The sequence below is a fragment of the Capra hircus genome, chromosome 11, assembly GCF_001704415.2.
Source record: "Capra hircus breed San Clemente chromosome 11, ASM170441v1, whole genome shotgun sequence".
Lineage (NCBI taxonomy): Eukaryota > Metazoa > Chordata > Mammalia > Artiodactyla > Bovidae > Capra > Capra hircus.
Genome location: NC_030818.1, coordinates 21,357,061 through 21,375,128, shown reverse-complemented (window position 1 = coordinate 21,375,128; position 18,068 = coordinate 21,357,061). Strand labels below are relative to the sequence as shown.

General features: G+C 41.6%; 1 protein-coding gene across 2 annotated transcripts in view; it reads left to right on the top strand.

The window, feature by feature from the left end:
* The window catches only part of CDKL4 (cyclin dependent kinase like 4), a 54,642-nt gene that overhangs the window by 25,638 nt on the left and 10,936 nt on the right, over positions 1–18,068 (top strand). For both annotated transcript variants that reach the window (XM_005686525.3, XM_018055151.1), the window contains 4 exons: positions 8,032–8,104; positions 14,180–14,270; positions 15,323–15,520; positions 17,157–17,239. In XM_005686525.3, the coding sequence (XP_005686582.1) occupies positions 8,032–8,104; positions 14,180–14,270; positions 15,323–15,520; positions 17,157–17,239 (445 nt within the window). The remainder of the gene's footprint in view (positions 1–8,031; positions 8,105–14,179; positions 14,271–15,322; positions 15,521–17,156; positions 17,240–18,068) is intronic.

Here is an 18,068-nt window from a genome sequence, read left to right as displayed (position 1 = left end):
AGATGGTGAGATTGTCTAGAGACTTGAGGATTAAATTATATCACAAAGAAGAGCTAATTTAACACTGAAGTAAGATGGTGAAAATGTACTGCTTCCCTTGCCAAATGAAAGCATCTGGTTTCCTCTACTTTTTTAATAGAGGAAAAGCATTTGTTAGATCAATAGCTGCAGAGTAAGCCCTGAGACTGTGTTTGTTTGCTGCAGTTAAGAAACTACATGTTGAGAGAGTGGGATGATTTGGGAGAATGGCATTGAAACATGTATAATATCATATATATATATATATAAAAAGAAACTACATGTACCAACACAATATTGTAAAGCAATTATCCTCCAATTAAAAATAAATAAATTAGAAAAAAGGGGGTGGTAGGGAGGTTCCAGAGGGAGGGGACATATGTATACCTATGGCTGATTCAAGTTGATATATAGAAGAAACTACATGTATGTAAAGCAACTGCAACTGGTGTCATCTGATTAAATGTGAGATAATACATTCCCATTCTCTCAAATCCTTCTCTGTTCAAAATAGGTCCAGTAGGTGAGTTACTTGGTAATGTGATAGAAATTATCACCTACCAACAGGAAAGATTTCCCTTCACTGTCATTGCACTGTACATAGTGGAACAGTTCTACTGTCAAGAAATTTAAAATTTAATGAAGAATTAGATATATAAGAGAACAATTAATTATAAAGGGTCTTATAACACTGCTGCTCTCCACTTCTGGCTGGCAACAGCGCATCATGTACATCTGTAAATCAGGTTTCAATTTCTTTTTTTTTTAATTCATCTTTACCCGGGTGTGATGGACATATAAAAGAATTAATTTCCTTCTCAGTAAACTGATCACTGGTAATTTCCTGTAAAGCTGTGGGTGTGGGTTGGTAGAGGGGGGCGGTGAATCGTGAGCACTGAGAAATGCTTTAGCCAGAAGAGCAGCAGCAGCATGTCCCACATGCTGAAGCAGCGAGATTCTTCCTTTGAAATGACATCCTGGCTTCCTAGGAATGATGGGGTCCCTTGGTGACAGAGGCCAGGAAGGAGTACTCCACTTCCACAAGTTACTGTAATAGACAACAGAGCCAGGTTGGTGATCAGAATGATTTGATCTGACCTTGGGTTCTCCCACACAAGATAGATGGGCAGGTCTCTAAGGTTCTTTTCTACATAAACTAGAGGCTTGGCTTCAGCCACCGTAATAGCCCCAGGGGGCGCCAGTGGTATAGAAAGTGAAGTGAAAGTGAAAGTCACTCTGTCTTGTCTGACTCTGCGATCCCATGGACTGTAGCTTGCAAGGCTCCTCTGTCCATGGGATTTCCCAGGCAAGAATACTGGAGTGGGTAGCCATTCCCTTCTCCAAGGGATCTTCCCAACCCAGGGATTGAACCTAGGTCTCCCTCATTGCAGGCAGATTCTTTACCAGCTGAGCCACAAGGGAAGCCCCAGTGGTAAAGAACCCGCCTCCCAATGCAGGAGATGTACATCTGTAAATCAGGCAGATTCTTGGCCAGCTGAGCTACAAGGGAAGCCCAAGAGAATCAAGAGATGATGCAGGTTTGATCCCTGGGTCAGGAAGATTCCCCTGGAGAAGGAAATGGCAACCCACTCCAGTATTCTTGCCTGGAGAATCCCATGGACAGAGGAGCTTGGTGGGCTATGGTTCATGAGGTTGCAAAGAGTCGGACACTTCTGAAGTGACCTAGTGTACACGCACACCATAATAGCCAAGACCCAGGACCTTGTGAAGGAGGCAGCTATCCTTGGGGAATAGCCCTGCATTGACATCATGTGTATGTTCTTGATTTTTCCTCTTAGCCTATCCCCGAATGGTCTGTGACCAAATATTTACCAGGATAGTTGCGTACTGGGAAAAGAGAGCTACCCCATCTCTCAGGAATCTCTGAATCATGCTCTGAAGTAAACCCAATCATCAGTAACTTGGAAAGTCACTGTGGTTCAGCAGTTTTGTGGGGATGGGAAGCTTATTGAGAGTCCCCAGTGAAATTTAACCTGAATCCGTCCCATGGTAGTCCTGTCAGGTCCATGAATCCATCCTTGGGGCTGTCTCCCCATTTCCTAACTGGGTAGTGGAAATAGATACACTAGAAAATGGGAGAAGAACCAGTAGGTTCTGAACCAAGGAATGAAGGCAGTTGTGGTAGGAGGAGCCTAGAAGTGTCTGGCACCAAATAGAAAACTGAAAGCAGTACTGCAGATTTGGGAACAAACATGGGCTTCCCTGGTAGCTCAGTTGGTGAAGAATTGGCCTGCAGTGCAGAAGACCCCAGTTCGATTCCTGGATTGGGAAGATCTGCTGGAGAAGGGATAGGCTACCCACTCCAGTATTCTTGGGCTTCCCTTGTAGCTCAGCTGGCAAGGAATCTGCCCGCAATGCGGGAGACCTGGGTTCAATCCCGGGGTTGGGAAGATGCCTGGAGAAGGGAAAGGCTACCCACTCCAGTATTCTGGCCTGGAGAATTCCATGGACTGTATAGTCTATGGGGTTGCAAAGAGTTGGACACAACTAAGCGACTTTCACTTTTCATAGATTACTGCTACCATTAATACTTTGGGGAGACATAGCTGGGAAGTAGATGACCATGTTGCATGTGATAAATCCTCTCCAACACTCCTGTCTCCCCAAAACTTTGGATTTCTTCCTCTTCGTTTTACTAATGAACTTCCAGCATTGCAATTTCATTTGGCACAGGTACCCATCTAGCACAGGTTCTGATCAACCAATTCAGCAATCAACTCCTCTCACTCCTAGCTGCTCCAAGTAGTTTATTGAGCCAGGCTCCATAGTAAGTGTGCCCATAACTGTTTATAATCAGCCCAGTGTAACATCGTGTTTCCTCCTTTCTGGTCCGACACTTACAAAATCCATTTCCACGTACATTCTCCAGTATAGATTCAGTTCAGTTCAGTTCAGTTCAGTCACTCAATCGTGTCCGACTCTTTGTGACCCCATGAACTGCAGCATGCCAGGCCTCCCTGTCCATCACCAACTCCCGGAGTTCATCCAAACTCAGCATCCATCAAGTCGGTGATGCCATCCAGCCGTCTCATCCTCTGTCGTTCCCTTCTCCTCCTGCCCCCAATCCCTCCCAGCATCAGAGTCTTTTCCAATGAGTCAACTCTTTGCATGAGGTGGCCAAACTACTGGAGTTTCAGCTTTAGGATCAGTCCTTCCAAAGAACACCCAGGACTGATCTCCTTTAGAATGGATTGGTTGGATCTCCTTGCAGTCCAAGGGCCTCTCAAGAGTCCAATACTCTCTTCTCCAACACCACAATTCAAAAGCATCAATTCTTCGGCGCTCAGCTTTCTTCACAGTCCAACTCTCACATCCATACATGACCACTGGAAACACCATAGCCTTGACTAGACGAACCTTTGTTGGCAAAGTAATGTCTCTGCTTTTGAATATGCTGTCTAGGTCAGTCGTAACTTTCCTTCCAAGGAGTAAGCATGTTTTAATTTCATGACTGCAATCACCATCTGCAGTGGTTCTGGAGCCCCCAAAAATAAAGTCTGACGCTGTTTCCACTGTTTCCCCATCTATTTCCCATGAAGTGATGGGACCGGATGCCATGATCTTCATTTTCTGAATGTTGAGCTTTAAGCCAACTTTTTCACTCTCCACTTTCACTTTCATCAAGAGGCTTTTTAGTTCCTCTTCACTTTCTGCCATAAGGGTGGTGTCATTTGCATATCTGAGGTTATTGATATTTCTCCCGGCAATCTTGATTCCAGCTTGTGCTTCTTCCAGCCCAGCGTTTCTCATGATGTACTCTGCATAGAAGTTAAATTAGCAGGGTGACAAAATATAGCCTTGACGTACCCCTTTTCCTATTTGGAACCAGTGTGTTGTTCCATGTCCAGGTCTAACTGTTGCTTCCTGACCTGCTTATAGGTTTCTGAGGCAGATCAGGTGGTCTGGGATTCCCATCTCTTTCAGAATTTTCCACAGTTTATTGTGATCCACACAGTCAAAGGCTTTGGCATAGTTAAGAAAGCAGAAATAGATGTTTTTCTGGAACTCTCTTGCTTTTTCCATGATCCAGTGGATGTTGGCAATTTGATCTCTGGTTCCTCTGCCTTTTCTAAAACCAACCTGAACATCTGGAATTTCACGGTTCACATACTGCTAAAGCCTGGCTTAGAGAATTTTGAGCATTACTTTACTAGCGTGTGAGATGAGTACAATTGTGCGGTAGTTTAGATTAGCAACATTTTATAGTTCTCTTTGCTGTGCAAATCTTCTTTTCTTCTCTTTGACTTTGTAATAGGCCCTTTGGAACATGCTGAGATCTGACTTTAGTCAGTTTGGAGACGTTGATGGGTGGCAGGGAAAGGAGCCTTGAGGAGAATTGACAGCACCCATGCTATACAGCTGCCTCGAGTGAGATCATGAGGGGGCCCTCCACAAGACAAGACCAGTCTCCATACAAGTTTGGGGGCTACTTCAAGCAAGAAGAGACATTTGGGACTTCCTTAGAGGTCCAGTGGTTTAGACTCCACACTTCCACTGCAAGAGGTTTGATCCCTAGTCAGGGAACTAAGAGCCCACAAGCCATGAGGTGTGGCCAAAAAGTAAATAAGTAAAAAAGAAGGGATACTTGGCAGGAGGTTGGGATGCTCTTAGTTCCGTGAATACTCCCAAGTGTCGCATTTCATTTCTCAAAGTGTATGTCTCAGTTAGTTAACTGAGAAATTAATTAACTTCACATAAATTCAGTCTGTTTTGTCATTTAGCACCTAGCAGGACTATTCTCAGTGTCCGATTTTTCAGTCACTTGTGGAGTGATCCCAGTGGTCAGTGGAGCGAGTCTTAAAAACTCAAGAAATAAGGGCAAACATTGAAACTTCTGGTGTCCTAACTATGCCTCGAACCAAAACATCAAAGCCTTACTTAAAGCTATCCTTTTGTTTTCTTCAATTTTTCCAGGGAAGTGAGAAGCAACCAGCCCACCCCCACTTTTATTACTTTCCTATGTGTTCCCATTTTGTTTGATCACTTTCAGTCCAGCAAAACCCTGCCCTGAACAGGCACTTTTATTACAGATGACCAAACGTGATTATGTACTCACTTGGTTCATCACTGGGTATCCATTCACCAGTGTTGCAGCCACTGATGTTAATTAGATCCCCCGGCCTTCAGACCCAACCAGTCAGATAGCCTGCCTTCCCAAGGCCTTGACTTTGCTTCCCATCCCCAATTCTGGTGTCCTATTCTGCACTGATCAAGAGTCAACAACAGAATTCAGTGTAGCTAGTTTAAGCAAAAAGGGATTTATTACAGGGTGTGAGTTTATATAGTCTCTGAGAGTTCCAGCGAAGGAAGCTTGGTTGAGGACCTGTTGGGTACCAATTACAGTTCGAGGCCCTGGAGCTACAGTAACGGACAAGGTAAAGAAAGCCCTTGCAGAGTTACAAGGCTTTGGAGGAGAAAACTCGCTGAGGAGCTAGAGAATTCCTGGTGAGGGCAGTAGGATGAACAGTAAACACAAAGCTTTGGCGGTCTGTTGAGGGAAGAGCAGATACTCACGGGCCAGAGCGGAGGGCAGTGAGAATGTGCTAGGAGATAGGTAGGGGAAAGGGGTTAACAGAAGGGAAATCATTAAGAGGCTGGTAGGCCACAATAAAGGCTGGATTTTATTCTAGGATAACAAGGGTTTACAGAGAAGGGCTTGATTCATCTTGGGCACTGATAATGAAATTGTTTTCCCCATCAAGTTATATATAAAACTAAAAGATAATGAGCTCTGATGTCAGTGCCAGGATTCCCCTGAGTGGCTGAAAGAGCAGCCTCTGGGCGACCCAGTCTGAATTCCCTGACCCTGCCACCCTCCCTAACACCTTTGGTTTTGACCCAAGATATCTTGTGTTCTTTAAACAGTTAATTAGTTTTGTTGTTGTTGTTCAGTTCTTTGCAACCCCCGTGGACTGAAGCACACCAGGTGCCATCCTTTCTCCTTCACCGTCTCCCAAAGTTTGCTCAAATTCATGCCCATTGAGTCGATGATGCCACCCAACCATCTCATCCTCTGTCGCCCCCTTCTCCTCCTGCCCTCAGTCTTCCCCAGCATCAGGGTTAGTTATTGGCCATGCCTCGCTGCATGTAGGATCTTAGTTCCTTGACCAGGGATGGAACCCATGCCCTTGGCAGTGGAAGCATGCTGGACCACCAGGGAAGTCCCAGGATGTCTAGTTTTTGCGTTCAGGCCTTCATGATTATCAATTCTTCCATTATATGTTTGTCATTCACCCACAGTATACGAAGCATTGAGTATCAGTTGGTTTCTATGGAAGGTTTTATTTCACAAAATGCTTTGAAAAACTGCTGAGTGTGGCTGAATAATGTTACAGCGCTCTGTGTTTCTGGAATGAGCTCTGTGTGAATCTGTATTCTCTTTGATAACTATCTTTGTAAGATCTGTGGTATTTGTTTGGAGTTGTTATTTTGTATAAATGTTGTTTTGCCTAAAATGGAATCTGCCTTCCTGGAATCTGTGCTCACTAAGGATTCTGTTTTGAACCGAAGCCATGACTCTTCCTGTGAAATGCCCTGAAACAGGGCATCAATAGAAAAGTTAGAGGGAATGTAATTGCTGCAATTTATAGAAATGGTTACATAAAATAGACTAAGTACTCTCAGAATACATGTTGCCCAGATCCCCAAGTGGAAAATACTCCCCAGTATTTTCCACACAGGAAATCTGCAGAGGCCAGAAGCTCCCAGACTCCTGTTCTCCTGGGCTCTTGATTCTCCCTGGCCTCCCTGGGAGGCCCACCAGCGCGGGATCCCACCGCCACCCGCACGCGAGGGTGCCTGCTTACCAGGTGTAGGTGCTGTTGTTCAGTCACTAAGTGTGTCTGACTCTTTGCAACCCCGTGGACTGCAGCACGCCAGGCTTCCCTGTCCTTTACCATCTCCTGGAGTTTGCTCAGATTCAGGTCCATTGAGTCAATGATGCCATCCAGCCATCTCATCCCCTACCATCCCCTTCTCCTCTTCCCCTCCATCTTTCCCAGCATCAGGGTCTTTTCCAATGAGTTGGCTCTTCGAATCAGGTAGCCAAAGTATTGGAGCTGCATCTTACCAGGTGTAAGTAACAGTTATAAAAACAACTCTTGCATATGCTTGAGTGTTTACCACCAACATGAATTCGATGAATTGAAGGTCACTCTTCACGGATGCCTTTTCTCCTGCAAAACCATGTCTCAGAGCTACCTGAAGTTCATACCTGCAGGATTGAAAGATATCATGTGCCTCCCATAGATCCCAGAAATCCCACTTCTAGAACTTACCTTAAAAAGATTATTGCACAACTGCCATGGATAAACGATAGGATATTCACTGAAGCATTGTTTCTAGAAATGAAACTTGGATCAAACCTAATTGCTTGTCAATGAGGACTTACTAAATTATGATACATCTATATAATGAGATCTTTGGTCACTGAAATAGATATATACATACATATTCTGTATATATGTATCTGTACCTCAATGCATACAATGTTTCTGAAAGAGGCAGGGGAATTGCTAAGGATGAAATGATTGGTTAGGCAGGTATGAGAGAATTCTTCATGGATATTTTTTAAACTTTAAAAATATCAAACCTTATGAATGCATTTGTTTAATATTAAAGTTAAAAAGTAAATGCAGAGAGAGGAAGAGAACCAGGGATTTCCAAAGGGACAATCAATGTAAGTTACAGCAATTATTTTGGGCTAGCAAGATTTGAATGAACATGTTTTATTTCTTTACTTTTCTATATTATTTGAATTTTCATGATAAGCATTAAAAATTTCAAGTTAAAAAGGAAAGTTACATAGCTATAATGAAAAAAGTAGTAAAGCAATTTTCATTAAAACATTTTTTAAAAAGAACATTTCCAAGATTCCCTTTGTGCTGCATCCACTGGCTGTGACGAGCCCCACCCATTCCATTTCTATTCCCAGTTCTGCTCCTGAAAATGCATCTTAGGAGTTTTCATTTCCTTTTTTATTTTTTTCCCCAGAGTTGCTGATGGAGTGATCAAAAGTGTGTTATGGCAAACACTTCAAGCTCTCAATTTCTGTCATAAACACAACGTAAGTAATATTTCCTAATGTATTTGCTGATTTCTTCAAGATGACTCTTCTCTCCTAAATGGCTCAGGGGTCTATTTGAAGAGCTAATGATGGAAGGAGAATAAGAACCAGAAGAGCAAAACAAAAGAAAGTTACAGAACACAAAGAAGTGTAATGCATTATTCGTGGCTTTTTTCCAATTTCTATAAGAATCAAATTATTCATTCCTTATGAATTAAAAGTTTGTGTGAACTTAAAAGTTTCCTTTTGCCTCAGTAATAATGATTATTTTTAAATAATCAGTACTATGATTATTTTTAAATTGGGTTAAAATAAGTTTTCGGAATATCAGTAGTGTAACCCTCCATGGCACTTGATTTTCTTTTGTTTTTAATGTCTCTTAAGTCTTTTATACTGTAAAGGTCTCCTTTCCCCTATCTTTTTCTTTTTTCTTTTTTCCATCATTAATTTTTCAGAGCCATGGGTGTCAGACTTGAGCATGCATCAGAATCACCTGGAGTTCTTGTCAAGACACATTTTGCTGGGCCCACCTCCAGAATTTCTGATGCTGTAGGTCTGGGATAAAACCTGAGAATTTGCAGTTCTAACAGTTTACCGATTGATACTGAAGCTTCCAGTCCTAGAACCAGGCTTTGACTTCTCTTGTGTTATGGAAATCCTTTTGGCTGGTTGCTTCCTTTGTGTTATTTAACTTGTTCTTTTGTCTGTGTTTACTGTAAGTTGGTGTTTATATCTAGAGGCTAGTCACACTCAGGCTGAGTCTTTTTAGACAGGAAGGCTTCACATATAATTCTGTACACTTCTTATTGTGTCAGCACCCTGAGGCATGTATAATGTCTGGCCGGCTTTCCCACTTTTGATTGTCTTAAAATAGATTAGTAGGTTCAAGAGATGTTCACTTGATCCCTTTCTGTAGCACTTTCGCTGTCAATCTTTTTTTTAGTTTTAGCATTTAGAGATCATTATTACCTCTCTCCAGTATTTCATTAAGGTTAAAAGGTGGCAATTTTCTAATTCTAATATTTCTTCTGCATTTACTAATTGGAATTCTATGGAGAAAAATTTACCGTGGACTCTGGTTACTATAAAGTACAGTAAGATAAATATGTGATTATTCCTTGTAGATGTCAGTACTCACAGTGATGAACTGGTATCTCCAAGAATGTCTCCAGGCAATCTCCAGGAGTGAAGGGTTCGGGGGAGGTGTGGGGCATCATTATAATTTTATGTATGTAATGTATTTCAATCCTTTGCAATTATTGTTCTCTCTGGTATTTAGGTTGTCCCGTCTTAGGCCAGTGGGGGCTTCTTTAAGTAAGCTCTTGGGTGCTTTTGCTTATATAATGATAGTTTTTTTTAAAAAAATAAACTTTTGAGTTGGTGCCTACATAGAGACAGTGTTGAGGCAAGGATGCAGACTACCATATGGTCAGTTTTGATGCCAAGAGCAGAATATCTATCCTAGTAATCTAGGATTGCTGAAAAAGAGTACACAATCGTGCAACTAATTTTCAGTACTTAAGGAAAGCATCCGGAGAAGGCAGTGGCACCCCACTCCAGTACTCTTGCCTGGAAAATCCCATGGACGGAGGAGCCTGGTAGGCTGCAGTCCATGGGGTCACTAAGAGTCAGACACGACTGAGCGACTTCACGTTCACTTTTCACTTTCATGCATTGGAGAAGGAAATGGCAACCCACTCCAGTGTTCTTGCCTGGAGAATCCCAGGGACGGGGGAGCCTGGTGGGCTGCCGTCTATGGGGTCGCACAGAGTCGGACACGACTGAAGCGGCTTAGCAGCAGCAGCAGCAGCAAGGAAAGCGTCCCTTAGTGTTAAGAAGAAAGTCAGCGAAGGGCTTCTCTGGTGGCTCAGCGGTTAAAGAATCTACCTGCCAGTGCAGAAGACATGGGTTTGATCCCTGATCTGGGAAGATCCCACATGCCAAGGAGCAGCTGAGCCCACGTGCCATAACTACTGAGCCGTGCTCTGGAACCGGGAGCCGCAACTGCTGAGCCCACAAGCCCTAGAGCCTGTGCTCCCCAACAAGAGAAGCCAGCACAATGAGAAGCGCGCATACTGCAGCTAGAGAGTAGGCCCTGCTCACCACAGCTAGAGAAAAGCCCAGGAACAAAGACCCAGTACAGCCAAAACTAAATAAAACCATTTAAAAAAAGAAAGTGAGGTTTTTGTTGTTGTTAGGGTAAGTTAGAAGCTTTGACTTTTTATTGATAAAGTGTATAGAATATAGAGACATATTGCTCACAAGATACGTATTTTCATGATGCAAATTGTGCTTTCAAATAATTACTGAAGATGATGCAGAATTGAATCCACATCTTTGTTGCTTTCCACCATGCTCTGAGAGGTATTCAAGTTCACCTAAGTTGGCTGCTGGAGTTTTATGGGTAATTAAAATGATTTTTTTTAAATTCTATTTACCATAACTATTTGTGTATTAGCCCTGTATAATCAGATTACAAGCTTGAATGCAGTCTCTGTGGCTGATTGATCTTTGTATGTATCTCCTTAATGCCTGGTCTGCATTTTTATATAAAAGGTGCTCCGGAAACATTTATGGAGTAACTAGATGAGTCCATCAATCACCTTACCTACCTGATTATGACTTACTGTTTAGAGTGAACCCAAATGTTATTGTAGCTCTGTGAACTGCCACCATTCCTCTGCTTGGAACAACATGTTCTGTACCTTAAACTTTAAAATATTGAAAACCTCCCACTTATAACCCATGACCTTTATTAAAAATGGATAATTTTTCAGACAAACTTTATTTCTCTGACAAGAAAATTACTTCTGAACTCTGGTTACCCCATTTTTCTTATGCTATGGTAAGCCTTTGTGTATCTTTTTAAAATAAACCTATTAGCTGAAACACATACAAAGGAAAAAAATCTAAACCATATATAAGCTGTTACAATACTACATCTAAAACCTTTATACTCTCCTTATTTTAAAGGAACCCTCATGATACTCTCAAATAGGAAAGGCAATCCCACCCATGGTGTTGCTGAAGATTCACAGTGGTAACCATGACTTCTTTTATCTCCAGAGCAGTGATCCCAGCCAAGATCAAGGTAGTAAGGGATTAAGGCCTTGCTACTCAGACTGTGGTTGGTGAAGGTCTCCTGAGAGCTCATTAGAAATTCATACTCTCAGGCTCATTCCAGATCTACTGAGTCAGAATCTGCATATTTAACAAGATCTCCAAGAGATTCGAGTACCCATTAAATTTTGAGAAGCACTGGACTTAAGAAAATACCTACTCATTTTGTTCTTTTTTTACCCTATAATGTGTCTAGAGTGAGGTAACTGAAGTGACCCTTTAACGTCATTGTCAACTCATGATTTTTTATATATTTGATTTATCAATTAGAGAAAAATAACTTCATGTCTGGGAATTTCCTGGCAGTCCATTGTTTAGAATTCAGTGTTTTCACTGCCGTGGTGCCCGGTTGAATCCCCGGTTGGTGAACTAGGATCCTACAAGCCATACAGTGTGGCAAAAAAAAAAAAAAAACAACTCCATATCAAAATGGCAAAATTACAGTGACCTCCAAAATGTTAGTGTGTCTGGCTATAACATCCATTATCGTCTTGTTGATATCAGTGTCGTAGTTGTCAAGGAGGCTTCTCTCCTCTCTGATTATGAGTGTCTGTCCATAAGGCTCAAAGAACAACCTTCTCAGATGTCCATTCAGGCTAATGTAAAGAGGCAGCTTCCGGCAGGGAAGTTTTTGGAGATGGTTCTTAGAATTAAGGATCAGGTTTAAAATACGATGGATTCCTCTTCCTACTGGCTTGAGAGTCTGTAAAAATGAGATTGTACATCAGCCACCATAACCCAGTTTAAGCAATGTTTGCTAAAAGCTGTGTATGAAACCCAAATTTATTAAAATGTTTTGATTCCCCTGACTTACAACTTTCTTGTTCTTTGGTGGAAAATAAGGTGATGATTGCAAGAGGCATTACAGAGTTTACACTTGAGTGCAGCTTTGCATTGGAGAAAGTGAATGCTGTATGTCAAAGCATCTTCTGTTCTCCACGCTCTGGTTCTTACTATTCCTGTGATTTTTACTCTCTTTTTCCTTCTTCAGTACTCCATCTATTTTTCTTTATTTGTAACTTCTCTTACTAAATGACTTTTTCTGTTTCTTTGGGGCTTGTCAGTACTTCATTTGCCTTTGTATATTTTGGCTGGAAAACAAGTGGCTGTAAATTTCACAGGGATTTGCATGTTTCAGGAGGCCCCTAGACAGGTAGCAGTATAAGTCCGTTTACCTGGTAGTACCACACATAATCCAGAAACTTAGTATTTGCTGCAGACTCATCTGAAGGACATAACCTGTTCTTATTAAATCAGTAGCTTTTATAGGTGAATATGACTCAGTGTTAATCCAGTTTTCATAAATGTGTTGCCTAAAAGGTAGGATGAAAACTATGTTGGTTTATGTCAGAACAGTGCAGCTTTGAAAATTACCATCTAAGGCCTTAGGACTTTTAAGAGGCCTTAAAAGGTTTCTTCTAGCTGATGGCCATTCAAATGATGAAACAGTTGACAGTAATTGAGACTAAATACAAAAAAGCTTGTAGTATGAGTGCCAGATTTTGTTGTTGTTTTTTTTTTCCCATGTCCCAAAATGAATTTAGCATTCAACATTTTCTCTTCTTAGATAGCTATTATAAAAGCAAAAAAATCAAAATAAAAATTTCAAAATCATCAGTTTGACAGGAATACTTAAAGGGACTGATATCACAACAGAGAAGTCAGGCAGAGGGAGCTGATTGTTGTGGTACTTAATCAGGAGCCCAGCGGTTGCCACCTGCCAGCACAGGATCATTGCAAGGATGCACTAATTCATGTGGAAGTGCTCTGAGAAGTCCAGAGCTCCGTGTGAAGAAGAGCAAGATCGTGTTTAACCTATTTGCTTGTTTGAAGGGAGAATAACCTGGAAAGCTAAAGTTCTGAAGACGGGGGCCTGAGCTTTTTCCTCCTGGGGCATCTGAGCATGCAATAGCCATTTCCGGAATAACAGTGGGTGGGGTTCACTCAGCCCACCATCATGCACGCCCCCAGCTTAGCCCTCTCACATCCAGAAAGGAGCACTTGCTTCACTGAGGGTCCTGGGATGATGCAGCTAGTCGCAAGTTCTCCATCGGAGAGGACTCTAAGGGGAGAATGCCTCGCAGTGGCGACCTGGTCTCCCAGGAGTGACTCCATCATGAGGTCACATCTCAAGAAAGCTGTTCATGGTTCCAGATTAGCTCATTGTTGAGGATACTCATCTCCTGAGGCTGAATCTTTGGTGTTTCTTGTTAATAGGTGGCCATAGGTTCCAGCTGGCCTAGGACAGCTATGGTCTGTTGTCCTCTCGGAGTAATTAACTCAGCTCCCTTTCACACATCCTGACCAGATGATAAATAAGATGGTCACTCTGATGCATTTTCTTTTTGTTGTCATTTGAATGTTTTTCCAGTTTCTCAATTCTGTAACATTTATGCAACGTGAATTGTGATTCTTAGGTGGCAGCTGTTCTTATTAGAGGCACTCTGGGTGTAATCTCATTCAGGGTTTTTTTTTTTAATTAAAGTATAGTTGATTTACAATGGTGTGTTAATTACTGCTGTATAGCAAAGGGATTCAGTTACACATATACATATATATATATTTTTTTAATTTTTTCCATTATGGTTTATCCATAGGGTAGTGACTATAGTTTTCTATGCTATACACTAGGACTTTGTTGTTTCATTCAGGGTTCTACCTCTTACTATTCAAATAGGGCTCAGTAAAAAGTGGAAGAAATAATTATATGATACTCCTCAAAAAATTTTTTTCAGTTTTCCCCTCCAATAATTTTTTTCCCTAGTATAGCAACTTTTTTTGTTATGACAAGATTTCCAAATGAAAAATTGCCAATTTAAGGTTTTAGAAAAAAAGAAGGAAAACCATATTTGTGTTTATTTCACAGGCTGTGTTTATCATTGAAACTAATAGTTAATGTTTATTATGCTTTGTTGTTTTGATGACTCAGGGAAATAATTAAATATTTTCTTACAGTGTATTCACAGAGATGTAAAACCTGAAAATATTCTAATAACTAAGCAAGGAATAATCAAGATCTGTGACTTTGGGTTTGCACGAATTCTGAGTAAGTAGCAAGTTTTTTACTAAGTTATACAATACAGATGATTATGAAATGATATAGTTTAAATTCTTACTTTAGATATTGAATTATGCTAATTGTTATAGTGTTATTATTCAGAAAGGGAAGTTTCACTTTAATTTTTTAGTCAGTACGTTAGTTCCTACTTCAGCTCCATCCACATTTATGTGCACATTTAGGTAAGGAACAGAACTAAAAGACGCATTTCTGGTCTTCGTGCACTTATAATCCAAAGTGAAAGAGACAAAAGACTAACACAAGATGATTGGCAATAAAGTACTAAAGTGAAGAGGCAGACCCCAGAGGGAGATACTAACATGATCTAGAGTGGTTGGGAAAATCTTCATGGAGCTGATGAGACTGGGAGAGTAAACTGTAAATTACAGAGAGGATTCCGAGACAGTGCTGAGGAACAAAGAAGTCATCCCAGGGAGAGAGGAACCAAAGGAAAGGGGGGACAGGTAACGATCTCCCCCTGAATCTAAAACTCTGCAGCAGGCGGAAACATGTATTAACAGCAGACACATTGCAAGGTGGGTGTGCACGTAGTCAGTCTGTTGATAGGATCCCAACACGGGCAACCTGAGAGTGCACTGGGAAGCTGGTTTATTCTCGAAGCCGCACTACAGAAATTCTCCCTATGCTCTCACCCTAGTCCTCTCTCTTTGGGATTACATAGATGTTGAATAGCTAAGGTACCCTTGGAAGTTGAATTTTTTTTTAATGAAGTTAAGTTGATTTGTAGTAGTATTTTAATTTCAGGTGTACAGTATAGTGATTCAGTGTTTCTGCAGATTATACTCCATTATATTGATAGCTTATTACAAGGTAATGGTTATAATCTTCCACAGTGTATCCTTGTTGCTTGTCTATTTTATATTAATAGTATGGAAGGTGAATTTACTCTCTGAGTACACAGTGTAACAGTTCCCTGGATTAGTGCGTCACTGCGTGAACTGTTAGGAGAAGCGTGGCTTCTGAGAATTATTGACGCTGATCTATTCAGAGAGCCTGACCTGCTCTTGATGCATTTGCAGTTCCAGGAGATGCCTACACTGACTATGTCGCTACAAGATGGTACCGAGCTCCTGAACTTCTTGTGGGGGATACCCAGTATGGTTCTTCAGTCGACATATGGGCTACTGGTTGCGTTTTTGCAGAGCTGCTGACAGGCCAGCCACTCTGGCCTGGAAAATCAGATGTGGACCAACTTTATCTGATCATCAGAACATTGGGTATAAGTTATACTCTATGGCTTACAGAGTTGCTAACTTGTAGTAGTAGCATGTCGTTATAATGAGCAGGAGCTTTCTGTTGTCTCCAAAGTGCTACTGAGGGTGGCAGTTCTGGACTGTAGCCAAAGCCCAGCCCTTTTCTCAACGTGTGGAGCCCTAACTCCTCTCAGTGAGGAGTTTTCAGATGCCTTTCCAAGTCAAGTCAATTAGCTGTGGAATAAACTATACATTTACTTTCCTTATCAGGCTAAGATGGGGCTAAGGGTGTGACTCAGCTGCATAGAGCTTACTCTGAAGACACTTAATCAAATGCAGTTTCTGCTTTTTTTCCCCCTTTCCTCTAGCACAGGGAACCACAAACTTTTTCTATACAGGGCCAAATGGTAAATATTTTAGGTCTTGCAGGCTATACAGCCTCTATTGCAGCTTTCAACTCCACTCCTCTATAGGTAAGATCGACAGATTGCTCTCACACACACCATCTCTTTCAGTCTTAATAAAAATCCATTAAGAACATTATAACATTTTTCTTTGTGCCTGTTTTCACAAATGAGGAAACTGAGGCTCTGGGAGCTTGCATGAATGACCGGAAGTCGTACAACTAGTTACTAATAATTGAAGAATGAGAATGGACTCCAGCACTCTCTCTCATGAGCTTTCATCCCACGTCAGTGTCCTCAGCGCTTGCCCTTTCCACCTGGTTGGAAGAGAACAGAACCCAAAAGATCAGCTGCACGCTTACACCTCAGCCTGGGTGTGAACAAAGTGGCAGGCCACGCACAAGATGCGCATTTAGTAATCGCTTCCCGTAGGCGCTCCTGGCAGCATGGCTGCCAGGCAAGGGAACTACTGCTGTGTGGTTCCCACACCTTCTTCTGGAGAGTTCCAAACCCTGGAAGATGTGGAGTAGCATTTCACTACAGACCACACCTTAAGCTTATGCTGTTTAACTGGTTTCCTATAAAGATTGTAGAAATTTTCATTAGGCAGATATTAGACAGATCTGAGTTTGAATCTCAGGTCTGTGAGATTCAATCTAATGACTGTGTGACTTGAGACAGGTTATCAAACCTCTGAGCCGCATTCTCTCACTGGCACAGTAGAGATGAAAAAAATGCAACCATCATGAGATAGTTATAAAATTAAAGGAGTTCATGTGTGTAAAGCTCTCCACACCACTTGCTTACCTCCTCCTTTGATGGCAGCTGAATGACAGACGGTCTTTCCAGATGGCTCAGTGGGTAAGGAACCCACCTGCAGTGCAGGAGATGTAGGTCCAATCCCTGGGTCAGAAAGATCCCCTGGAGGAGGGCGTGGCAACCCACTCCAGTATTCTCGCCTGGAGAATCCCATGGACAGAGGAGCCTAGTGGGTTACAGTCCATAGGGTCACAAAAAGTCAGACACGACCAAAGTACCTAAGCAGGCATGCACAAATAACAGTGCAAGCCACGTGTGGCAAAGAGAGTTCTTACCTGAGAAGGCATAGTTTTTGCGGGGACCAGTTTCTCCCAAATCTAGAGGAAATGATCAGGCTCAGTATTTCTTTTACATCTGGACCCCGGAAATTAACTGTTAAAGCATAATGCTGTTTTTAACTAAAATGAATCGTGCGTTATCTGGTTTGTATTTTACAGGAAAGCTAATCCCAAGACATCAATCTATCTTTAAAAGTAACCAGTTTTTCCATGGCATCAGTATTCCTGAACCAGAAGAGATGGTAAATTGCTCGATTTTGGTGTTTCGCTCTTTGTGTTGCTACTTTCTTTAAAGGGGTGGTTGTTTCTCCTTTAATATTTCTGCTTTAAACTCCTGTTCTCCTTATGACACACTGACACAGGTCGAATAAACCACGTAAAAACTACATAAAATGAGCCAGGAGAAGGCTTTAAAAGTTCTCTTGCCCTATCCAAAGATTAATTTTAAATGTGAAGTGAAACCTTATTTCTTTCCTTCATAAATATGGTGATCCTTTTCATCAAAACACTCAAGTACCTTTCCCTGAAATAATTATAAAATTATTATTTTCTCATAAAAAGTACTTACTGTAGTTATATTTATTTTGAAAAACAAATGCATTCTCTATTTTTTTCAGCTTCTGAAACCTCAAATCAATACAAACCATCTTTTTACAACATGTCTTTTCACATGGAAGGTCATTCCACAGAATGATCTTTACTGTATTGAAATCAAAACTGCAAACCCCAGTGATCACCTCTACACCCACACTGTGGTCTTTGCCTTTCTATGGGAACCTGTCAATGACTACCCAACCTTATTCTCTCTAGTCATTGATTTCTTATCTGTGTTACCTGAGTTTGGGCTATGAACTCTAGAACTCCATGTGGTCTGTTGTTGTTGCTAAGTTTCACATCCGACTCTGCCATCCCATGGACTGCAGGATGTCGGGCTTCCCTGTCCTTCACTATCTCCCAGAGTTTGTTCAAATTCATGTCCATTGAGTCAATGATGCCATCCAACCATCTCATCTTCTGTTGTCCCCTTCTCCTCCCGCCCTCAGTCTTTTCCAATGAGTCAGCTCTTTGCAT